General features: G+C 38.6%; 1 protein-coding gene across 1 annotated transcript in view; it reads left to right on the top strand.

Moving 5' to 3' along the window:
* The window catches only part of PCSK5 (proprotein convertase subtilisin/kexin type 5), a 321,133-nt gene that overhangs the window by 188,655 nt on the left and 106,103 nt on the right, over positions 1-26,375 (top strand). Inside the window, exons 8-9 of the mRNA XM_049769756.1 lie at positions 6,162-6,374; positions 18,145-18,245. Of these exons, the coding sequence (XP_049625713.1) occupies positions 6,162-6,374; positions 18,145-18,245 (314 nt within the window). The remainder of the gene's footprint in view (positions 1-6,161; positions 6,375-18,144; positions 18,246-26,375) is intronic.

The following is a 26,375-nucleotide window of genomic DNA, read 5'->3' as shown; positions in this document are numbered from 1 at the left end:
TGCAAAAAATTGAACTTAGTCCCCCAGCTAACCTCATGTACGAAGGTTAAATCCAAATTAATGAAAGACCTCGATATCAGACCCGAAACCATAAGATATATAGTAGAACATGTAGGTAAAACACTCTAGGACATTGAGACTAAAGGCATCCTCGAGGAGAAAACTGCACTCTCCAAGTAAGTAAAAGCAGAGATTAACAGATGGGAATATATTAAACTGAGAAGCTTCTGCACCTCATATCTAACTTTAAGGTATTGCTCTGAATTAACTAGTAAAATAAACTAATTTGTGTTTTATAAACTCTTCAATCACTAATTCATGCCCCTTTTAGTATATAATTCTAAACAACGTAAGAGTCCAAAGTGATATTAATAGACCAAATAAAATTTAACTGCATTGACTGAAAACATTTTAAGGAAAGAAATTTGGTTTTCTTAAACTCAACAGCTCTCAAAATTTGGTTTAGAGTATGTGATTTAATTGGTAATTCAGCACAAAATTGTCTTTTCTAGCCTTCCTAACCATAAAATAATTCCAGTTCTCTTTTAACTGTTAATAATAATGTGGATGGGGTTTTGCAATTTATTTTTGTAGTGTCTATATGAGAAGAAACACATACAGAATTAGACACATAATGAAAGAGAATATTTAGAGTTTGGAAAAATGAGTCCTATGTGAATTTCACAGTGTACTTTGTGTTAAGTTAATCAGATTTTAAACTTAACACTCAATTAAGTTGAAGACAGTTTTATTTATTTATGCAAAGCATACTAAATAACCAGTTGCCATCGTAATATTTTATCAAATTAGAAAACATTGTGTATTTATACTTCAGAAAATATCAGTATTCTTTTTTTTATGATTTTTGTTCACTTTTCATTTCCCGTACGTCCTACATTAAGGTTTAATTCCCCCAGTTACTCTACATTTGGAAGAAACTTACAGATTTTCTTTTGACTACATATGTTTAGATTTTCTAAATATTGCTCACTAATGAAAATCCCCTGTGCATCTGTAGTGAATAATTCTTAAATTGCTGATGGTTTTAGATTAATTCTGAAGATCTTCAGCAGCTGTCTTTAAGGCATTTTCAGCCCACAAATTTGGTCTGTTTATTTCTGGGTCTTTAATCAGAAACTATAAACTCATACCTGAAAGTCAAATTGAATTGTAGGCAGGGTGGTAGCAGGACCTTTAGGGACATACAGATTATGCTGTGACTTTTCCTTTGTCAGTCTTTTCAGGTTGTGTTGATGAAGCAGCAGAAGCGTATTGTCTTTTAGTTCTGGGAAATGAAATGCTGAAGTGCACATTCAAGTTACTAACTGGTGGATTCTGGGACACCTAGGTCCACAGTGGGCAGACGTGCCATCAAGTTCTGACTTTGTCTTTGCACTTCTTTTCTAATGTGTTTATATTTTCAATGGGTTGCGTGTTTGTTTTTACAAGGACTCCAGATCAAGGGCATTAGTGCTCCACTCAAATCACTTTATTTGATGATGATCGTCTCTTTATATGTGCTGCCTTCAAATATAGTCTTATGGAATGGGCTTCAGCAAAGCAGAGGTTGATTTCATAATTTGGTGCCTGACTTACTGTATTTTTCCGCGTATAAGATGACTGGGCATATAAGATGACCCCCTAATTTTACAGTTAAAAACATAGGTTTAGGCCTATATTATACAGCCTATATATTAGGCTGTATAAGACAGAACGTTCCTGTGCTGCAACTGTATGTACCACAGTGAGCCAATCACAACAAGCAAAGGTTCGAAGGTTATACTGTCATAGACTTCCTCTCTGACTCTGTCCAATCTGAGCAGGCTTTTTACAGTGTAGGATCGGGTCCAGAACATTGTCTAATTTGCATGCATAAAAAGCCTGCTTGGATTGGCTGAGTTAGAGAGGTGGTCCGAGCAGCCTTGCAGTGATTGTTTCAGGATTGAGTTGGAAAATTCGTTTTGTGGCAATATCCAGACGATTTTCGTTTAGCGGCATATCAAAATGATTTTTGGGATATACTTGGTGTATAAGACGACCCCCGATTTTCGATTGACTTTTTTTTTTAATTTCAAAAGTCGTCTTATACGCCAGAAAATACGGTATACTAGGACAGATAATGCTGGATACCTCATATAGCCCTCTAACTCTCCTCTCCAGTTCTCGCCTTGATCTTAGTGTTTCTTGATGTGGTCTCCTTGGCCTCACTATAGGATCTTAGTTCTTCATCAGTGTTCAGGGGTTGCTCCTGACTCTCTGTAAGAAACACTCCTAGTGGAGCACAGGGGAGCAGGGGATTAGACTAAGTGCCAGCATGCACAACAAGTATGTTAATGCACTGTACTATCTTTCCAACCAGGCAGGTTTTTTTTCCCTAAATAAAAGCATTGTAAATCATTCTATACTTGTAAATCATTCTATCCTCCATTTGTTTGTTTGTTTTGTTTTGTTTTTTTGGGTCACACCTGGCAGTGCTCAGCTGGCTCTACCCTCAGAAATTGACCCCAGCAGGCTTAGGGGACCATATGGGATGCAGGGATTCGAACCATCCTCCTTCTGCATGCAAGGCAAATACCCTACTGCTGTGCTAGTTCTCCTGTCCCATCTATTCTACATTTATTTCTACATTTGCGACTACATAATTAACATTTTATTATTACATCATTTTAAATGATTGCTTTTAAGATTTTTTTAAATTATTTTTATTGACTGAATCTTATACATAAATATGCTACAATAATTTTACATAGGTAAGCTTTATTGTGCTACATGTGTCTTTTTCATCAACTTTGCTTTTTAACCAGTTTCTGTTATGGCACTATTTAAAACAGGATTTATATGATTTTATTTGCTCTTTTGAACAGTCTAGTGAGGTTCCCATGTGACTTTTTTCCTTCCTTCCTTCCTTCCTTCCTTCCTTCCTTCCTTCCTTCCTTCCTTCCTTCCTTCCTTCCTTCCTTCCTTCCTTCCTTCCTTCCTTCCTTCCTTCCTTCCTTCCTTCCTTCTTTCCTTCCTTCCTCCCTCTCTCCCTCCCTCCCTCCCTCCCTTCCTCCCTCCTTCCCTCCCTCCCTTCGTCCTTCTTCCTTCCTTCCTTTTTAATTTTTTGCTTAAAAAATACAGTCTTGGGACTCGGAGAGATAGCACATCTGTAGGGCGTTTGCCTTGCATGAAGCCGATCCAGGACAGATGGTGGTTCAAATCAAGGCATCCCATATGATCCTCTGTGCATGTCAGGAGTGATTTCTTTTTTTTTTTTTTTTTTTACATTTTTTTTAAATATAATTTTTATTTTGATCATAGTGTCTTACATATTGTTGACAATAACATTTTAGGTACATATTTACATAAAATCAGGGGGGATTCCCATCACCAAATTGTCCTCCCTACCCTTCCGTTTTTGTCCTACCTCCCGTTTCCTCTTCCCTCACCCCCAGGGCGGCTAGAATATGTGGTCCCCTCTGTATCCAACCCACTGCTTAGTAGTCTTGCACCTGTTTGGTCTTGATGCCTCCCTTATCTCCCCCTCTAACTGTAGGCAGGACTAGCTAGTTCAAGTTGCGTGGTTTTGCCTGAAAAAGAGAAGATAAATAAACTGGGGTAAGAGTCTAATACTCCCAAAATGGGTGGAATCCTTCTAGAGGCTCTCATCATTGATTTGGGGGATGAAGGAGAGAAAGAAGGTGAAACACTCCACCAGTACCAAAAAAAAGTGTCAATTATCCAGTGAGAACTCCAGCTATATCGATAAGCACCACAAAAAACAGACGAAAAACAAAGCTAATCAGGAGTGATTTCTGTGTGTAAAGCCTGGAGTAACCCAAGCGCTGTGTTTGGGGACCTTTTGGGATTCAGGGGATCGAACCAGAATCAGCCACCTGCAAGGCAAGCACCTACCACTGTACTCTGGGTCCCCAGTATTTTCTTTGTATGCCACTCTTACCACTGTGAAATGATATCTCATTGTTATCTTGATTTGGACTTTATGTGTTGAATGTATTCTCATTCTTTCTGTGATTTATCTCTAATTGTGTTCTGAGATTATATTTTTTTTTTTTTTTTTGTGGTTTTTGGGTCACACCCGGCAGTGCTCAGGGGTTATTCCTGGCTCCAGGCTCAGAAATTGCTCCTGGCAGGCACGGGAGGACCATATATGGGACGCCGGGATTCGAACCGATGACCTCCTGCATGAGAGGCAAACGCCTTACCTCCATGCTATCTCTCCGGCCCCGTGAGATTATATTTTGTATAATTTCTGTGGTTGTAAATTTATATGTTTGAGTTATGCCCTAGTATGGAGTCTATCCTGGTTTATGTTCCATATGCACTTCAGAAGAATGTGTATGTGTATATGCATGTATGTATATATTTTATTTATTTTTGGTTGTGATGGAGATTCTGATATCAGTTCTTTTATCTTTTTTATTTAGGGTTTTTGTATCTTTACTAATTTTCTGTCTGGTTAGTCTGTCTTGTGGCTAAAGTGGAATGTTGAAGTTAATGCTATTACTGTATTTTGTCAACGTGTTTGTGAGCAGAATCTTTGTAAACTTTACTGTTCTTCATATAATACATAAATAATGATGAATTCTTACTTCTTGGTCTATTGTTCTTTTAACTTAGCAGTAGTGTTCATTCTATCTCTAGTTATTTTCCTTTGGTTGTATTTGGTCTTATGACTCTTCTAGCTTTTATCTGTCAACCATTGATTTTAATGATTGTTCTCCATCCTTTCCATTTTATCTTATATTTATGTATATGTATTATATATATATGTATTTTGTATATGTATTTTATAAGTGTTTATTTTATGTGATTGCATATATATTATATATAAATATATTTATATAATTATAGCCTGTATTGATATATGTTTATAAGCAACAAATAGATTATTTTCTTTTCTGATTCATCAAGTTTCTTTTTTTCGTATTGGAGATTTCAGTCATTTGACATTTAGAGAGAATGTTCATAAAGGCAATGTTGACATTTTGTGTGTGTTCATGGGGAGGATTATTTTTGAAAACATTGATTTGCTTTCTATAGGTTGCCTTTCCATAATTCTTGCAGGATTGCTTTAATTATTGCAAGCATTGTCAGCTCTTTAGAACTTTTGTTTTTGGTAGCCACTATAACTATCTTTCAAGTTGGTGAGAATTTTACACAAAGGGAGGTGGAATACGTTTCTAAGGAAGAACATAATTAATCCTGTTTTCCTCTTCTTTCACTGAAAATGTGATCTCAAATAAGCACATAACCTTTCCATGTCTCATTTCTGATATGATAAATATGAATACATAAAAGTAACCACCTCATGTAGATAAAAATTTGAAACAAAATTATATGATTCTAGTGATTATGACTAGTAATATTCTGATACTGGAATCTGGGTTAAAATTTTAGACCAGTCACCCACTAATTTTATATTTCCTTTGGAGCCTCACTTAGCTTCTGTACCTGAATTCATTTCTTCAGTGAAGGCCAGATGATTTACTGGTCTCATTGAGAAAATTTAGCCAGATTTATATAGGAAATTTAAAGTTTTGCTCAATATGTGGTAGCCAGCTAAAAAAATGAATGCTTATTGGTACTTTTGTTACTTCCGTGAGTTTATGATATGATGTGTTTATTATTGTTTCATCTTAGTTCACATAACAGCTTAAATCTAGTCCATTATTAAAGCAGCACTACACAACTGTGAACCTTTCATGCAACAATCATGCTTTTTGTCCCCATTGTCTAGAGCAGGGGTCCTCAAACTTTTTAAATATGGGGCCAGTTCATTGTCCCTTAGACTTTGAAAGGGCCGAGCTATAGTTTAAAAAAAAAAAACTAAGAAAAACAAAACGGAACAAATACAGTATTAAAAATGAAGAACAAGTAAAGTTAAATCAACAAACTTACTAATATTTCAGTGGGAACTATGAGCCAGCTTTTCATGGGCCATAGTTTGAAGACCCCTGCCCAAGACTTAGAGGAGGAACAGAGGGATAGAGAGAAGGCGCTGCTAGGAAGGATAGGCAGTGGTGGCAAAAACATCCAGTGGGCTGGATAAATGTTCTCATCAGGTTACATATGGCCTGTGGACCATAACTTAGGGACTCTTGGTCCAGAGTCTTTGATATTTGTCTTTCATCACTTAACTTTTTTCTGTCTGTGGACAGGGTCGGAGAGGCCTCGGTTCTGTTTTTGTCTGGGCATCTGGAAATGGCGGAAGGAGCAAAGACCACTGCTCTTGTGATGGCTACACCAACAGCATCTATACCATCTCCATCAGCAGCACAGCTGAAAGTGGGAAGAAGCCCTGGTACCTGGAAGAGTGTTCATCTACACTGGCCACAACTTACAGCAGCGGAGAGTCCTATGATAAGAAAATAGTAAGTGACATTTGTGCACCTGTCATTAATTATATATCTTTCTCTTTGAAATATAAAGTGAAAGCCAGGAATGTGTGTACAAGTAATACCTGGAAATGGTATCTGGTCATTCAACACAAATAATTGCTGATTATTCAACACAATATTCACATAATAATTAGAATATTTGCTAATTATTTAACAAAAGTATTTGTAAATGTCACTGTTCAGTTACCAATTCATTCAACATATTTTTCCAAGTGACGCACAGTCCAGTGGTTAATGTGGCCTCGGCACAGTTTTATTGAAAACAAAGGAATATCTCGTTTGTGAGCTCACTCTGTAAATTTTTGACAGAGAAAAAAATAGGATTAGCACTGACTCTCCTGAGAGTGCCCTTATCTTACCTTTGAAACTTAGTATTTCAATATTTGGTTTGAAAATATAGTAAATTCAGATTAAAGGACATCATAGTAAAAAAACATCAGATCTTCATTTTATATTTAAAGTATACTGAACCTATCTAGAAGGTACTTTTTTTAGATTGGAGCACAGCGTGTACCTCAACAAGCCACACAGAAGTCCTGTGTTGTCTGCATCTTAATGTGCCCTGTAATCTCTGCAGATAACAGAATGTTCGACAGCATCAGAGAGATTATACAGTGGGTAAGGTGTGAGCCTTGCACACAGCTAAACTGAATTTGGCCTCTGACACCCCAGATGAGCTACGAAGCCTGCCAGGATTAATCCCTGAGCAAAGGGCCATGAGAAATCCCTGAACATTTCTGGGTATGGTCCCCAAACGAAAATAAATTAAACAATTTTTGTAAAATGATAAAATAGGTTTTGCATACTGCTAAAGAAGTGCCTGACTTTTGGGATGTCCAGCTCTGGAGTGCTGATCCTAAAAGCTTTCAAATACTTTGACATATTGCCTTTTATCTGATCATAGTTTTGCAAATTGTTCCCAACCTGGAATTTCTAAAGTGGAACTGAGTTATTGTGCAAGATGTTAGTTAGTTAGTTAGTTAGTTAGTTAGTTAGTTAGTTAGTTAGTTAGTTAGTTAGTTAGTTAGTTAATTAGCTAATAGTTGTAGCAGAAACCCTGCTTTTAGGTTTTGTTGATGCATGCAGATTTGGGTCATATATGGATCTGATTTTTCTGAAGCGGTAGAACCACAAAGCCTAGAAGAACACCACTTCCTTTTTTGTGCTCCTTCATTCACCTCTACCCAACTTGTCTTGATTCCTAATTATTAGTGATTTTTAGTTTTGAGTTCTCAGCTACTTGTTAATCTTTGGTAGGTGACCCTTGCTTAGCCTAGTTTAAGTAAAAGCTGCTGGTACATATCCATGTCTCCTCTGCTTTGCCTTTCCATAATTCCTTTACAGTAAGTGACAGCATATATATAATTGAGACCCCATTTCATCATATTTAATATACCTACATAACTAGAATTCTGCAAAGCATTGAGATTGACATGGACCTGTTTGCTGCTGCTGAGAAACAGGACTTGAAAGGGATAGTATCATTCTTGGATCTATGACCCAGGCATCCACTGTACTTTTCCACCAATAATGCTTCTGAAAGCAAAGCATTCTGGTTGTATAGGTCTGGCTTAAATTGATTTCTCCTTTCTGGATAATTTTCTCTCCATTTCATAGTAACACATGTAATTATTTCCAATCTTGAACTCTGACAGCAGACAGACTGCTCAGGCTAAGTGAATCTCTGCTTTGGTTTCATCTGTGAAATGAAGGCAGTCCCAATATCAATTCACTAGTCCTGGTGTAGATAAGATGATTCTGAGTTGGGAGACATGGAGGACTGATTGGCAGGCACCTGGGCCACTTGGTATGGAGCTGGCACAGTTGTCCCCTGCTTCAGCCTTCCTTTTAGCATTCTGGGAGGCAAGTCTGCTTGCTTATCCAGCAGTTGTTAGCAGAGACACTTCTTGCACCTCGTCTTCACAATCTATAAATTACTGTGCTCTTTTCCACCCACCGAGAGAAGGAAGGCGCTTTGATCGTGAAATGTTAACAGTTTGAACATGAGTAAACTTGGCAGCAACATCAGCCTTTTATGGCCCACCTGACCTCTATATCTTCTCTGTGTCAGAATGACAACAATGCTAAATTGCTTCTGGTGCCAGATGTCTCTGGTCCTCAGAGATGCCCACATCCTGTTGGCAGCTGGGGCTGAGTGCCATCGGAATGACAGTCTCACATTAGACGGGAGTTCTTTCCCTTGGGGGCTGTTCATTTTCTCATGTCATTTGAAACTTCTCCAGCAGTGAGCACTTTTTGTGCCTCATTCTTAGATCACCTTTGTTGTGAATCAGACTGAAGTCTGACTTGACTCCAATCTAGGATCAGGGAGAAGAAAAGAGCTCTTTGCCTCTGGGAAACCACTCCTATGATGAATTTTATTTGTTCTTCACAGAATACCTTTTTGTTGTATTCAGGCAGGAAAACCCTTCCCTGGATTTCAGAACAACCAGGTTTCTGTCACATAGCTGCGCCTGCCATGACTCTTAATGCAGGTGTGGTCCTTTGCATTCCATTCATTCTTTAATATATTTTGCTCAATGATGGCCATGTCACTATTCATTTTATAAAAAATGAAAAGTCTAAAATAGCAGCAGTTTTACAGTATGAAGCACCTCTACATGCTGAACAGAAATTGGTTGAAATGAATAAAGTTAAGGGGCTAGAGCAATAGCACAATGGTAAGGTATTTGCCTTGCACATGGCCAACCCAGGATAGACCATGGTTTGATTAGGAGTGAATTATTCATGGGATTTTCACAGTGGCCTCCAAGGAGCATCTTGGGGGTTCTCTGAGGCCCTTTAAATCCCTAGTTAGAAATGCTGCTCTAACCCTTATGTGAAACGATAGCCTATACCCCTAAAGAGAAAACTAAAGTTACAAAGAAGAGCCACATCTAGTGAGCAGTGAGAGGATTCCTCTTGACATCAATTGGGTCCCCAAGTTCATCTTACAGCCTATACATTCTATGGTTTACATAATTTCAGGGACACTGACATTTCAGGGACCACATCAAAGAATGTACTTTTTCTTGTTTTGCCCATTATGGCTTTTACCAGTGATTTAAAGTGATGTGTAAATGTCTCATTTGTTTTGCTATTGGACCTTCTATCACCACCTCAGACAGTTGATCCTCTTGGAGAAATGAATCAATCCTCTTTGCCATCTGAGAGTACCTACCTTTCTAGGGTAGTACCATGTGTGTTGGTCAGACCAGGTCCCTTCTCTGTATACCCAGAAATGGAATTTTTTCTCTGAACCCCACTTTATGACTCTTCCCTAATGTCACCATAGAATGGGTCTGCTTCTTTATCTTTCTGCACACACCCATCTCTTCCCCTCATTCTGCTCTTCTCATCTGTTGTTTTATAATGTTCTATATACTGATTTGGGACAGTATACACTCAGGGTTGACACACTGTTTTTCACATTGCATGCAAACTACTTGAGTCTCCTCCAAGAGTCTGAGCTTAATAAATATTCTTGAAAAAAATTAATAAATATTCTTGAATAGTCTTGTCTAAATGACTCCAAGACATGACAAAGGATTGAAACTTCACAGTGTTGCTAGAGGAGAGTAGTGGGGGTTGTGAGTGGTATTTACTTCTTTAAAAGAAACTCCTACTAGTAGGTTTGGTGAAAGCAAAGGTTATGTGGTAGTGTATTATTTTTTTCTTACTTTCTAAAAATTTAGTCACCATGAAATTACAAAATTATTCATGATTGGGTTTCAAGGAGACAGTGTTTCAACACCTAATCTTTTCACCAGTGTCCTCTTCTCTCCAATAATGTTTTCCACTCCCATTTGCTTCACATCAATCTGCTTCTATGAGAAGCACTTATTTTTTCCTTTCTAAGTTTTTTTTGGGGTTTTTGGGGCCACACCCGGCAGTGCTCAGGGGTTACTCCTGGCTCTATGCTCAGAAATCGCCCCTGGCAGGCTTGGGGGACCATATGAGATGCTGGGATTCGAACCACCGTCTTTCTGCATGCAAGGCAAACACCTTACCTCCATGCTGTCTCTTTGGCACCCCTTTCTAAGTTTTTTACAGTGGTTTACAATACTGATGATGACAGGGTTTCATACACAAAACTTTACCAGCTTTCAATACCATCTCTTCTTCCTGGTTGAATGTTTCCCTCTACCATAATCATTGCCACTTCCCTGTCTTTTCCCCCATCTACCTCAGGTGGCATGTTTTATACCAAATATATTTTACATGTTCTATGTTTCTATTGTCTTTAGACATTTGCTATTCCACCATTATATTCCTTTAACTACTAACAAGAATTCCTTGACAAGATTAAGCTGTATATATAACCATTCATAGTGTTAAAGATTTCAACGATAATATTTCATTACCTCCAAAATGGTCTCCCCTGTTCTATTTTAGAACTAAAGTTCTCTCTCTCTCTTCCCTCCTACTCCCATCATAAAATTATCTTTCTCTTTTGGGACAATTTCAGCCTTTATTTCTCCTCTAGTAAGTTTTCTCAGTGATAGGGATATAGGGCCTATCATAGTCTTCCTGGGATGGATGTTTTGGACCAACATTTGGAGAATCTCTGGTCTGCTCAGATTTCTCCTAATGTAATTTTATTCATTTATGTTCAAAACAAGCTCACAGCTTGACCTATCTCACGACTCACCCAAACTAGCAATTCCATGGCTCTTATTCCTCTAATATGCCTGAGCAGCTCCAAGGCTTTTTTACAGGAACTTTCTATTCACTTTTTCATCATTCTGCACATTTCACATCTTTATTCACATCTAATGAAATGAAATTGTCCTCCCTCAGCTCACTTTCTCCTTGTTTTTCACCAATAAGATGGAAGCAAATCCAAATGTGTTTGACTCATTGGGATGTCTGATATTTAATTCCTTGATTTTATTTATATATATATTTATTTATATATATATAAATATATATATATTTATTTATATATATATTTATATATATATAGGTTTTGGGGTTACTTCTGACTCTATGCTCAGAAATCGCTCCTGGCAGACTTGGGAGACCATATGGGATGCTGGGAGTTGAACCTCTGTCCTTCTCCATGCAAGGCAAACGCTTTACCTCCGTGCTATCTCTCCAGCCACCCTTAATAATATTTATGAGAAAGGAAAATTGATTGTTAAGTAAGGTAAGGTTGTCACATAGACCAGCTCCTTTACCTTAACCTGGAAGTTTTGGGCAATGATGATTTGGGAGCTATGTAGCTAGTGTCAGTAAATGGTGAGAGTATAAATAGCTATGTTGCTTCTCCTGGGTTAAATGTAGGCATAGACACACTTCATTTTTGCAGATTTCTTTTAAATATAGGTATGGTTGGTTTGAGAAAAGTATAATTAAGTGCTTCCTAGGAAGTGAGAGAATTTATAAAATATTGAACATAGTATAATAAAGGAACATCAGCTTAGTAATTCATTTTACCAAATAAACAGGCTACCTCTTCTTTTAACCTGACACTGAGCTGATGAGGGAAGGAGGGCATCAGGATGGAAGGAAGACCTTTTTAGTGATAGAGGCTTCACCTATGTACTAACATATATAGTTCATAGGAATACAACCACTGGCAACATAGGAATGGGATTATGTCTTGGTTTGTCAGCCATGACAATTTCACTCCAATCTTTGTGACTTTGGTGAAGACTGTCTTCATTGACCCTTGCTTTCTTTTTATTTTGTGGTGCCTTATAAATTAGTTTTCATCTATCATCTTCAATGACACATTGAAGAATTTTGTTTCTGCCCGTAACCACCATTGCTGTGTCTAAAGCATATTTCTTGGCACATTTCTAATCCAAATTCAAATCTACACCAGAAACAAATTCAGCCTAGCAGACAGCAAAATCAGTTCATGTTTCAGAAATCACTTTTTGGCTGTTTTGTTGACAGACATGAGAACAGGGGCCAGAGTGGTGGCGCTAGAGGTAAGGTGTCTGTCTGCCTTGCAAACGCTAGCCTAGGACAAACTGCAGTTTGATCCCCTGGTGTCCCATATGGTCCCCTAACCCAGGAGTGATTTCTGAGCACATAGCCAGGAATAAACACTGAGTGTCAAACGGGTGTAGCCCCCATTCTACCCCCTAAAAAAAGAAGACTGACATGAGACTCCTTTAAAATAAACCTGATTTAGGAATAACAGAACGTCGGAACTGGGTGGTTGCTCTAAAGGTTCATCACTGATAGCCAAAATCAGCCTGAGCTGAGCTTCCTTAGGAAAAATAAAAGCAATAAGCTAAGGAAAAGATTCAGTTCCCTTAATAAACGCAATGAGAAATGTTGGATAATGAAAGTTGAAGATGTCAAAAAACTAGAAATTGAACTTCCATTCAACTTGCCAATACTAGTACTGGGAATATACCTTAGTGGCCCAAAGACATAATGCAGATAAGGTTTCTACACTCCTATGTTCATTGCAGCATTCTTCACAATAATCAGATTCTGAAAACAACCCATGTGCCTGAGAACAAGTGAGTGAATAAACTGTGGTACATCTATACAAAGGAATGCAATGCAGCTGTTAGAAAAAAATGAAGTCATGAAATTTACTTATATACATGGATAGACATGGAGAGTATCATGCTGAATGAAATGAGTCAGAAGAAAAGACATAAAATGAACATACTCAAATGTGGAATAGAAAAAAACAAACTCACAGTATGAAAATACCCAAAGACAATAGAAATGATGATTGGGGGAGTGCACTTGGGACTAAGAGGGGACCATTATGACAATGATATTTGGAAATGATCACTCTGGACAAGAACTGGAGTTGAAAGAAGTAGTCATATGCATGATACACCTTCAATAACAGTATTGCAAGCCACGGTGCTAAAAGGAAAAAGGAGAAAGGAGGGCCAAGAAAGAAAAGAAAAGTGCCTGCCATAAAGGCAAGCTGAGGGTGAGGGTGAGAAACAAGAAGGAAAGTGGGGAAATCGGTGGCAAGAATGAACACCGGTAAAGGAGATGGATGTTGGAACAATGTCTGTCTGAAACTCAACTATCAATGTTTTTATGCTTGTTTGTTTGGTTGGTTTTTGGGCTACACCCAGTGATGCTCAGAGGTTACTCCTGGCCTTGTGCTCAGAAATTGCTCTTGCCATGCTCGGAGGACAAAATGGGATGCTGGGAATAGAATCCAGGTCCATCCTGGGTTGACTTTGTGCAAGGAAAATGCCCTACTGCTGTGTTATCAGTATGACCACTAACTATTAACAACTTTTTAATTTATAATCTCACAATGATTTAATTAAAAATATTTTTTTAAGTAGAGGATGAGAAAAAGTAATGGTTTTGCCCAGAGGTCCAACCTGGCTGCACCCAAAAGATAGCTACCCTTTTGCACATAATGATGGTTTTCCCTATGTTTGTGCAAGAAGAGCAGCCATCTGCTCCTCATCCTAAGACAGGCTAAAAATCTAATTTGCTGATCAGGACAACTTTGATCTGGCTTAGAGCCTGGTGTCGCCTTCTTTTTTTCTCACTCTGATAGGAAAAAAACAATATTTTCTTGATTGCTCTGCAAAGGTTCCATGGAGAAAAATTCTGTTTCTGAGTGCCAGAGAGATAGCATGGAGGTATGGCATTTGCCTTGCATGCAGGAGGACAGTGGTTTGAATCCCGGCATCCTATATCATCCCCCGAGCCTGCCAGAAGTGATTTCTGAGCATAGAGCCAGGAGTAACTCCTGAGTGCTGGGGGTGTGACCTAAAAACCAAACCCAAAACAAACCAAAACACAAATTCTGTTTCTGATTTGGATGGTGAAGTGAGGAATTTGGAGCATGTAAGATGCACCACCAGGATTGAAACTAAATTCTGAGACATTCATTCTTTCAAATAGATACTAACATTAAAGTTCTTCACTGTTTTCATTTTTCGCATTTAGTTTTTGGCCTCCCTATCCCATGATGTGGAAGTACTATTAACTGCCTCTTTTCCTTAAAATTACACTGTCAGATCTTGTTTGCATGCATTGTGATTAATGGTGCTACCCCCATGTGGCTCTAGTTTGGGAAACATCATTTTTCATCAAAATCGCAAGCTCCTTGGTGGTCTTGGCCCTTAGTTTCCCTAAAGACAGCCATAAAATTTCTAATACCCAGGCTTCTCCTAATGATGAAAATTCTGCCTTAGATCTTTCTGGTAATTTACACCTAAATATCTCCACCACTGACAGTAACTTTTTGAAGTAACCCAGCTGGAAGTTTCTACTTATGGCAGGATGAGAAGGGAAAGAAGCTGTCTTTGTTACTTTTCTCTGTTTCTTTTCACCTTCCTTCACTCTGTCACCTTCCAGCTGCGCTGCCTCTCTACCCCTATTTATTACTCAAGTTTAGTTTAGTGAAAGGGGTTAAAAAAAACAATAAAAGCACAGTGCCTGTTTGGAAATTCATGGGCTTGCCTACATTAATAGAATTTAATACTTTATTGATATTTATATGGAAAACCACTTAGCAATTGTTTATTGAAGCTATTATATTGTATATACCTGGTAACTATATATGGATGGGGCAGATTCCTAGCATTCCTATTGAAAATGTGACATTATAAATTTTTTATTGTTCACATTTGTGCTTGGCTGGTGATAGTTATTTATTAGGCTACAAAATGCTGCAGACACTTGAAGTGTTTATCCTGGATTTGTTTCTGTGCATTGAATGTGTCTGGTGCAGCTGAAGAATCATTAAAGTGAGCCAAGTGGGAAAACATGATGAAAAATTGTAAAGCCAGCACAAGTCATTGAAAAAAAAAAACATAAAACTTGGCAAAGGGAAGTTGCCATGATGGTGAGGTAAAACAGGAAGAATGTAGGCAAGGCCATCTCTCAACAGCCTATCTGGAGACCTGAAACCAGACAGATCCTGGGAGTACCTGCATTGAATCTGGGGGACAAGACCATCAGCAGATGAGACTGCAAATTTAGCTCTAGTTTGAGAAGAAACAGAGATGTCTTACTGTTTCAGCAACTCACTTTTGGGTATCTAGGAGAATTCCAAGTTACTTGCATCTGTGTTTATTGCAGTATTATTCACAGCGATGTCTCTTGGCAGCTGAATGAATCAAGGACATGTGATCGATACATGTATCTATGGGATATTTTAGGGTATTATGCAGTCTGAAAAAGGAATAAAATCTGATTTAAGACTATAATGTGGATGAACTGGAGATAAAAATCTAAGCAATATCCACTGTATAAACATTTTCCCAGGGTCCTGGGGGAAAATTGGGGGTGGAAGTGGACAATGTTGAGCCACACCTAGCAGCGATCAAGAGTTACTTCTGGCTCTGCACCCAGAAATTACTCTTGGCAGGCTCAGAGACCAAATGAATGTCAAGAATCAAATGGGTCAGTGGGGTATAAGGCAATACCCTATACCCACTGTTTAATCACTCTGATCCTGGGGAAATTTTTTAATGGATAGAGTTATAGACACCCAAATTGACAGAGTTCTAGAGACCTGTTGATCAAAGATGGTCATATGGTTGTAATACCATGCACTTAAAAATTGAAAAAAAATATAGGGGCTGGAGCAGTGGTGCAGCCATAGGGGGTTTGCCTTGCACATGGCGGACATAGGATGGACCACAGTTCGATCCTCCAAGCCAGGAGCGGTTTTTTTTGTTGTTGTTGTTTGTTTTGTTTTGTTTTGTTTTGGGTCACACCCAGTGACACTCAGGGGTTACTCCTGGCTATGCACTCAGAAATCAATTGCTCCTGACTTGGGGGACCATATGGGACTATATGGGACCTAGTAGAACTATGGTCAGTTCTACTAGGTTAGCACGTCCAAGAAATGACCTATTGCTTGTGCTACCTGGATCTAGCTTTTTTTTTTTAATTCAGCTTTTTGATTTATTTTGCCACTCTATGTCTCTTCACTGGTGCATTCGTCCATTGATGTTGACAGAGATAATTGATAATTGTCATGGAATTTAATGTCATCTTTGTGTAGAAGTTTGGTGTGTCTGTTGGTCGGTGTTGTCTTAAAGTAGACCTTTCAGTTTTCCTTTTAAGGCTGGTTTTGTGTCTGTAAAGTTTCTGAGCAGTTGTTTATCTATGAAGCTATGTATCTTTCCTTTAGACCTGAATGTGAGTCTGGCTGGGTACAGTATTCTGTGTGAAGCATTTATATCATTGAGTTTTGTCATTAAATCCCACCACTGCCTTCTGACCTTGAGGGCTTCTTGTTACAGGTCTGCTGAAAATCTTAAGGATATTCCTTTTTGATCTTGCTGCTTTCAGTATTCTATCGCTACCTGTGGGACTCATCATGTGGGACTAGGACTGTGGGACTAGGATGTGTCTTGGGATGCTTTTCTTTGGGTGTCTTTTAACTGGTACTTTCCAGGCGTGCAGGATTTGGTTGCCTGCATTTTTTAGCTCTGGGATTTTCTCTGCAATGATCTCCTTGACTGTTGATTCTTCCTGTGTATTTTCTTCCTGAGTCTCTGGGACTCCAATGATTTATCTTGTTTCTGTTGAGTTTATCAAAGACTTCTATTTTCATCTGTTCACATTATTTGAGTACTTTTTCCAATGTCTGTTCATTTGCTTAAAAGTTCTTTTCCAATCTCTTCTGTTGTATTGGAGTTGTTATGCATCTCATCTTCTAGCTCACTGAATCTGTCCTCAGCTGCTGTTATTGTTATTCTGTTGAAGAGGCTTTTTATTGAGGTTTTCATTTCATCTACTGAGTTTTTCAGACCTGTTATTTCAGTTTGAAGTTTTCTGATTTCAATCATTTGGTCTGTTTAGTTCGATCTATGCTTTCTTTGAGTTCTATGAACATTCACCCTATTCACTAAACTCCTTATCTGAGAGGCTAACTATGGGTTGGCACTTTTCAGGTCATCAGAACTGCCATCTTCCTTCTCTATTCATGGTGTTGGCCTTGCATTGTTTCCACATTATAACATTTGTAGTGTAATTTTTTTTCTACGTGTTACTTTTTGGGCTCATTGACTAGATGTGTGCGGCCAGGAAGCAAAGCAGAGCAGCCATGCTCCTCTGGTTCTCCCCTTCGTGGGTGAAGACCACCTACCTTGACATGGGCACAAACTTTTTTTGCTCGAGGCTTTCACGGCTGCATGGCAGAAGCAGGCAGGAACAGGAAACCAGGCAGATGCAAAGCAAGCAGTGTCCATTTTAGAAATTTCTTCTTTTTGCCAAGGTACAGGGCAAGAATCATGTTTCCCCCTTCATGGACAGAGGCCGTCTACCTTGATAACGTGGATAGAGACTTTTTTCTGCTCTGGGCTTTCATGGATGCATGGTGGAGGAGGCAGACAGGAACTGGAAACCTGGAAATCAGGCAGATGCAAAGCAAGGAGTGCCCATTTTAGAAATGTCTCCTTTTTTTTTACAATTCAATATATTTGATTATTGAAAAATGTCAAGATCACAAAAGAACTTTTCTTTGATTTGAGCTTGGATTTAGGACATGTAGGAGGTTACAGGTAAAACAGTAAACTGACATATCCTCATGCTTTGGGCTAAAGGTCCCTCTTCTTTTGGCAGAGGTGGCAAGCAGTCTTTCTAGCCTTTCTCTTTCCACGTTGATTTACACAAGCCAGCCTTTGCAAGTAACAGCATTACTGTCACACAGATGGTAGAATTTTCAATGATTTCATCACCACTCCTTTCCCCTTCAAGTACTGGATTTTTTTTTCAGTATGTATAGAATGCCTGTTTACAACAAAAACCTACCTTCTAAATTTCTGTCTTCTAGATCACCACAGACCTGCGACAGCGCTGCACGGACAATCACACAGGCACATCAGCCTCAGCACCTATGGCTGCTGGGATTATCGCCCTGGCCTTAGAAGCCAAGTAAGCCTTTCATGCTTTCTTTTTTTCTTTCTCCCTCCACTGGGCCAACCCTTTATCTCAAGCCTTCTGTCCCTTTCTGATAATCTAGTTAGTCCCTAGTACTGCAGCCTAGAATGTGATCTCCCAGTCTTACCTCTAGCATGTTAGTAGTATTAGGATTTAGCATTTTTCCACTCTGTTAAGGGAAGTGACAACTTAAAAAAAAAATTGAGGGATTTTCTATATCCTGTAAAAAATATATCGAAGTATATGATTACTTTATTATAGAGTCACAGTACAAGCCTGCCAGTTGGCTCCAAAATGCCTGCCTTGCTGAGGTTTTATTCTAGTCTGGGAATGTTTCTTCAAGTCTCAGAGCAGTGATGTCTGCCCACTTCTGAGCTCTTTCCCTGCAGAGCAGTGAGGCAGTTCAGCTCCCATGACAACGACACCATCACAGACTCGCTTTAGTGGCCAGACTATGTTGAGCTCATAAGACAGAAGCTCAGAAACAAGAACAATCCACTCATCATACCCCCTCAGTGGAATCCAATTCTTTGTCTGAAAGACCCCTGGCAGAGTTGACCCCCTCTTAACTAGCTAATGAATGATGCCATATGTCATACCATTGCCTCTTTCACTATAGAGTAACAGATTGATTTGCCCTGACTCCTAAAATGCCTAAGATAAACCTAATAGAAAACCTTTCTTTCTCTCAATTTTAAAATATAAACTTCCCATATAATCTGAATTTTTTTTTTGCAAAATAATACTCTTAACTTAGTTGATAGTCAAGTTTGCCCTGAACTTAGACGAGGCTCTTTGTTGGGAAAATCCATACATCTTACTGCAGAAATATTAATAGATTTTATTATGAGATGCATGCAGTTTTGAATTATGTATGTTATAGCTACCATAGCTGAAGGATGTTTTATATTTCGGAGCACATCTGATCTGCTCCAAGGACTTCGGGAAAGGGTTTATAGGCCTTTGTCTTATGGCTCCACACAGGGGAACTGAAGTGATGATGTGTTTTATTAGAATTCTCTTTGTACCCCCCTACATTGAGGATGTTGGAAAGAGCCTTTCACAAGTTATAGCTGACATACAACAGTAGTAGATTGTAGGAAAGTAATATATGAATTAAAAGCCTGTATTATTTAAGAAAGAAGTATGCTGTGTTATTCTTACACCTAGCTGGTTTGCCACATGCAGAGGCCCTTTCACATAGAACCTGTATTAACAGAAGTCTCAAGTGTATTAGGGACATATTACATTGTTAAGCAATTTCATTTAGACTAGACAACCAAGAGAACACAGGCTCTGAATATGGTGCTCATTTGGAATGCTGTTAAAAGAAAACCTACTCAATAAATGGAGTCACTTATCAGCAACAAACACTGTTCTATACCACCAGAAGGTATATAGTACAAAATCAAAAGGTGAAAATATTTGGGGTCTGGTGAAGACCCACTTCATGAAGAGCATCAAGTGATCAAAAGAGAAGGGAGCTTTCTACGATGTCTTAGAAGCTGTTATACCAATTTCCGAGACCTCCACCTTCAAAACTTAACCACCACCAAAGGCCCCATTTCAGTTTTCACACTGTCCATTTTTAGTTTATGGATTTGGGATACTTAGACATTCAGAATATAGCAATGACTTCCACCCAAGTTTTGACATTGAGAGATAATAAGCTCTCAGGAGTGTTTGAGTTCCTTTTTGATAAGGTTAAATATGAGACCATTTCAATCATATTTTCTCTTAAAGTTTTAAGACATTGGGACCTGAGAGATAGCTTGGAGGTAGGGCATTTGCTTTGCATGCAGAAGGACAGTGGTTCAAATCCCAGCATCTCATATGGTCCATTGAGCCTGCTAGGAGCGATTTCTGAGCATAGAGCCTGAGCGCTGCCAGTGTGACCCAAAAAGCAAAAAAAAAAAAAAAAAAGTGTTAAGACATTGAATTTAGCAGTTAATTAACTGCATTTTTAATTTGGTGACAATAAATTGAACTTCTGAAAAACATATTGTCTTCTACAATTCTATGTTTTTTGAAGTTTTTTTTCTTATACACAAAATATTGAAAAAACTTGCTCTATCTCTTCATTTTTCCTCAAAAAGATAGAATCTTAGATTTAGCAACCAAATCCTATAACTGGCAAGAAAGCCTCATGATATGTATATTGAGATAATAATAGAAATATTACTATATGCTAATAATTTCAACAATAATTCCTTTGCTTATTATTTTAGCTTTAATGAGAAGTTTGTTTTTTTTTTGTTTTTTTTTTTTTTGCCTACAATAAAGAACACATCAGCCAGAACTTTTGTTTTCTTCTTCTTTAAGCTTAACAATTAGTTTGGGGAGAAAGATCCCAAGCTACCGGGAAAATCTATGCACTGTGTGTTTTTTTTTTTAATTTTTATTTTTAATTATGAGAACAAAGATGCAATTAAAGAGAACAAGGTAAAGTTACAGTAGAAGGACAATCACCCATAAACAGACTGCTCAGTAGTCCCATTGCTGATATTTTAACTTTGAACTTTCAGCCAAAGAATATTAAGAAAAATAAAACAGAACCCATGTACAATTACTTTGTCCCTCAAGTCCCCAGATTGTAATACATAATATTTCTTAGCAGCACACAAAGCAATCTAAAACTTATGTAACTCCTTATACATTGAAGGCAAAGTACTTTTTTCCATTTCCATGCACATGCATATTAGTTTAAGTTAACCTCAAAAATTTAAGTGGGTTGTTTTTCTAAAGGATTAGAGTCAAAGGGGCACAGTAAAAATGGTGTTAGAGTGGCAATTATTGTTTGCATAGGCCCACCAAAATGTGAGGGACATGGAAAGGAAAAGCCTTGCCTAAATACAAGTAGACCCTACTCCTGAAGTTTCCTGGCATAAGACCAATTCTACGCTCTAGGAAAACTAGTTTGTCCAATCCAGGTCATTGTCTGTAGTGCCAATACACTTTTATTTTTCACACAGTCTCTGTTGTTGGTATCATTTTTCTGTATTAAAGATCCTGGAATCTGCATATCCTACATTGTAGTCAGGATGGTGCAGAGTGTCTTCTCATTTCACCTAACAATTAAAGGGCAATGCAGAGAACCCTGTCCTGTAAGCAGGTTGTTGTTGTTGTCAAGTCTTCTTAGTGTTAAGGGAAGTCTCTTTTGAGAAGGTCGATGTCAGAGCACTAGTAGGGTCTTCCCTAGTAGAGGATTACTTCCAGGTGTTGTTATAAAAAATCTTGGATGTTTCGTAGATAGCTTCCCTGGTTCAGGGGTGAATGGAGGATGCCCATTCTTCTGAGGCCTGTGCCAGGTCATTATATCAATGTTCAGGGTGTGAGGTCCCATTGCACTACAAGATTTGTGGTTCTAATCTCTATTAGATAAGAACTTATTTATATGTATAGTATTTTCCCATTTTAATGTGCCTATGCAAACAAGGAACAATGCCACGTGGTGTTATTGGTGCATATGGGGGCCATAAGAACAAGTCCAGCAATGCCCATGACATGGTTCAATCATAAGCATTAAACTGAGGGACTCTTCCACCAAAATTCCTTATTGAACAGCTCACAAAGAGAAGACAAGACAAAAAGTGGGTAGAATCGTCACAGTAAAAGAATATTTAGAGAGAATTATAGCTGTTAAAGAAAATACACATAAAATATTCAAAAGACATATGTGTCCATTTTATGTCTTTTGAAATAGTTGGGGGTTGTTAAATCCAATGCACAACTTTGGTCTGTGATTAGGACTATGTAGTACTGAAGTTAAAAAGGGTAAATATGGGGTACTGATAGTTGGGGGTGAGAGAGTTAAGGAGTGATAATGAGCTTTGTGTGCGAAAGGGCAGAATCTGTTGGGGCAGGAGGTCAGTCTTGGTGCCTAACAAGTTAAAGAACTGAGGGTAAAGAAGGCTAATTAAGGGGAAGATAAGGAATCCGGATTGGGAGATGAGGGAGTAGAAGGGGCTCTGGTGTGGGGGAGGTGAAACATATCAGAGGGGCTATATACATTGTATAGATTAATTGTTTGGATTAGGCTTGGCAGTCAGAGAGGACCATTGTATAGGAAGTCACATCTACATATACACTGATTTTAGAGACCTATTTGAATATTATCCTCCAAATCTAAGGAATTCCATTTTTTCCTAGAAGCAGTAGAGAATTAAGAACATGTTTGAGTGTTGTTAAAAAGTATATATTTCGCTTTTGAAAATGAATACTAGTAAGAAAAGAACTCCTGAATGGGGTCCAGTATGCACAGGGGAGGAATTTCTCTCCCCCACTCTCCCCCCAAGGCCTGATTTACCAGGCGTGCCCTGAAGACCAGTCTGGCGTGGGGGGAATCTCAGTCCCCTGGACTAAGTGGTCAGCCCAGGAGGCCTATGGCTAGCTGACCTGCCCAGAGCCCCCAACATACCAGCTGAAGAGACACAGAGGTCCTGGCATGTGGAATCTTCTGGGTGCAGCCCCTGCCTCTGTAGTTTGTGTAGGCATAGGGGAGGAATTTCTCTCCCCACCCTCCCTCAGGGCCCGATTTACCAGGCATGACCCTGAAGACCTGTCTGGTTTGGGGGATCTCAGTCCCCTGGACTAAGTGGTCAACCCAGGGGGTCTATGGCTAACTGTCCTGCCCAGAGCCCCCACATACCAGCTGAAGAGAAACAAAAACTGGCATGTGGAGTCTTCTGGGTATGCACTGTGTTTTAAGATTTTGAAGCAGTTCATTTAGATGAACTATCAATAGATGATAAATAATCTGACAAACTTGAAGACTAACTGCTGCCTGTAACTCCATTGGTACATAGTTCGAGAGGTCTCTCTCCGCCTGTGAGTGAAGTTGAAAGTTGAGAGCAAGAGGACTGAGTACTAACAAAGTGAGTGAGTCAGGCGTTGATTAGCTGTATTGAGTAAAAGGTATCCGCAGTAAAGGCTGATAATGAGAGGTTGTAATGAGCAGCTCCAGTAACAGTGCACTCATACTGCAGGAGTTCCAAAGTTAAAACTCCACCATAGGAACTCTCACATTCTCTCAGCTCCCATCTTTGCAAACTTAAACTAGTACTTTTCAACAACTCTTCAACCTTGATATCTGGGGACTCAATCTTTACCAGATGGAGAGCCATCTAAAAAGAAAACCTCTTGTGTGTAGAGAAGAAAGGAATCAGAATTAGGCTGCATTATGATTTAAATATAAAAGACATTTCTCAACAATTTTCAGAGAAAAGAGAGGAGGGCTGGACGTTACAGCCGACCTCATGAATCTCATCACAAAGAGTGATGAGTTAGAGAAATAACCACAGTGCGAACTATTCTAACAGTGAGAATATAATGAGGGAAGTGGAAAGCCTGTCTGTACAGGTAGGGGCGGGGAGGGGAAGAGGGATATTTGGGTCATTGATGGGAATGTTACACTAGTGATGGTGGGGTGTCATCTGATATGACTGAAACCCAACCACAATCATGTTTGTAACCAAGGTGTTTAAATAAAAAATATTATAAAAAATAAAAATAATTATAGTCCAACACTATAGAAATGCACGCCTTTAATCAGGACAGATGAGTGGGTAACCGGAAGAGGGATTAGAGACAGGGAAAGAACTTCAAGCAGAAGTAGCCAAGTATGTGAACCGCATATCTTAGTTCTTTCTGTACAAAGAAAGTGCATGCTTTTTTCCCCCAAGTGACTAGTGATTGCAATATTTCTCTGGGGAAAGCTCTCATACTCTCAGATTCCCTCAACCTGCTTTTCTTCCTCAAGTGCTTTTCTGCCACAGTAGGACAGCAAGGGGGTGTGGGTGAGGGTTGAGAGCCAATAGTATTTTGCTCTGAATCTATTTCAACCAATGACCCATTCTGCTTTTTCTTTTCCCCTAAAGCTAGAACTATTTCATTTAAGAGAGAGAGAGAGAGAGGGAGAGAGAGAGAGAGAGAGAGAGAGAGAGAGAGAGAGAGAGAGAGAGAGAGAGAGAGAGAGAGACTTTGAGGGAAATAGGGAAACTAAGAAAATGTAAATGAAATACAAAAGCATAGAAAGTTATTTTACATGAACTTAGCAATTGTTTGGCCATGAATTAACATTGCAATGACAAGCTAAAAGAACTCTTGAGCCAGTCTCCTCCCTTCCCAGTCCCCTGGGCCCTTCTAGTTTATGAACATGTGCTGCAGGAAATTCCACTGTAACATACCTCGGATACTTATTTAGGTAAAGTGTACTACTTCTAAGATTGTAAGCACTCTTGGTTCCTCTAAAGTTCAGCCCCTTGCCATTGTTTCCTGTATTTGAGCCTTTTGATTTAGGGTTGTACTGAGTGCTACAACCACCTCTAATAATCTAATCATAAACTTTGATTCTTAATAAATTGATGATTTTTTTCTGTTCCCATAGATGCTTCATGGTTAAAGAAAGCTCTTAGCTTTGTATCCTTCTTAAAAAGTACTAGGGCATGGGAGAAAGTAATGGGATGGGGGAGGCATTTTCCTTATATTCAGCTGATCCTGGTTTTCTCTATAACACTGCCTGGTCCCCTGTGCACAGCCCTTGAAAACTGCTGAATATGCCTGGAAAATGCAAAAACATGAAAAAATAAAGAAAAATTAGAAGCAACTGACAAATAAGAAAAATACTTTCATCTTAAAATGGGAGAAAATAATTTTTGTATTCTCATTATTTATTGGTTACTCCTGACCAATGCATTAGTTCAGAAGTTTATAATATTTTTACTAACATGGATTTTGTCACTCTGAGAGTGATATTTTGATTTTCACTTTTCCTTGCTAAGGAATATATAGCATAACTCATAATGTCCAAAGTGTTTCTGGCTTAGAAGTCATTTTTTCGTTGTTTTTTTTTTCTTTTGTTTGTTTTTCGGTCATACCCTGCAGCACTCCGGGGTTACTCCTGGCTTTATGCTCAGAAATAGCTCCTGGCAGGCTCGGGAGACCATATGGGATACCAGGATTCGAACTATCGACCTTCTGCATGCAAGGCAAACACCTTACCTCCATGCTATCTCTCTGGCTGCGAGAAATCATTTTTATTAAATAAAATAGAATAGTGAAACATCTTTTAAGTGAGCAACCTTAATGGTTTTGTGTGCCAGGTCATATTAGTAAGCTACTTATGTTTAGATGCTGGTGAATATAACCAGGTCTCTGAATCTGTGGTCATCAAACTTTTGGAGTTTTTTTTGTTTGTTTTTTTGTTTGTTTTGGTTTTATTGACTTATTATTTTGTTTTCTGGACACACTCGGTGACACTTAGGGGTTACTCCTGACTACGCACTCAGAAATTGCTCCTGGCTTGGGGAACTATATGGGATGCCAGGGGATCAAACCTCTGTCCATTCTAGGCTAGCACAAGCAAGGCAGATGCACTACCGCTTGCACCACTGCCCTGGCACCTCATCAAACTTTTTGACCCTTCTAGACCAACAGTTTAAATCACTGCTCTTGGTGTACGAGAGGAAAACTCTTTCCAACAAATGATGCTTTCTATAAAATGGTTTATAAGATTTGAGCTTTTAAAAAATTCTTCCTACATGAATCTGCAATTATTATTATTATTATTATTATTATTATTAGTAGTAGTAGTAGTAGTAGTAGTAGTAGTAGTAGTAGTAGTAGTAAGGAAAATTGCAATTTTAGAGTAGTGTTTCATGTGTTCAGTTACCAGGCTTAGCTCGGGAAATAAAATCTAAAGTTCTCCATATAAACCTTGTTTGCCTTCTATTACAAATAGCTTCTCATGGAAAATTGAACCATATAAGGTAGTAATCAAAAAATGTTTTTCTCAGGCCCAAGTGATAATACAGTAGGTAATGCACTTGCCTTTTTTGCAGCTGACCTGCATTAAATCCCTGGCATACCAAAGGTCTCGTGATCCCACCAGGAGTGAATCCTGAGTGCAGAGCCAGGAGTAACCTCTGAGTTCTGAGTAATCCCTGAGAAAAAAAAATGTTTTTCTGTACAGTTACTAGAAAATAGAAACTTCTGAAATTATTTGAAGCTTCAAAGAAGTATCTTGATATAAAGAACCTTTCACAAAACCTCATTTGAGGTTACTCAAGAGCATTTTTCTCATATTCCATATCTTAAGGGTCAAAGATACTTCGCCTTTAGAAAATT

This window comes from Suncus etruscus, chromosome 3 (genome assembly GCF_024139225.1).
Source record: "Suncus etruscus isolate mSunEtr1 chromosome 3, mSunEtr1.pri.cur, whole genome shotgun sequence".
NCBI classification, from domain to species: domain Eukaryota; kingdom Metazoa; phylum Chordata; class Mammalia; order Eulipotyphla; family Soricidae; genus Suncus; species Suncus etruscus.
This window is presented reverse-complemented; position numbering and strand designations above follow the sequence as displayed.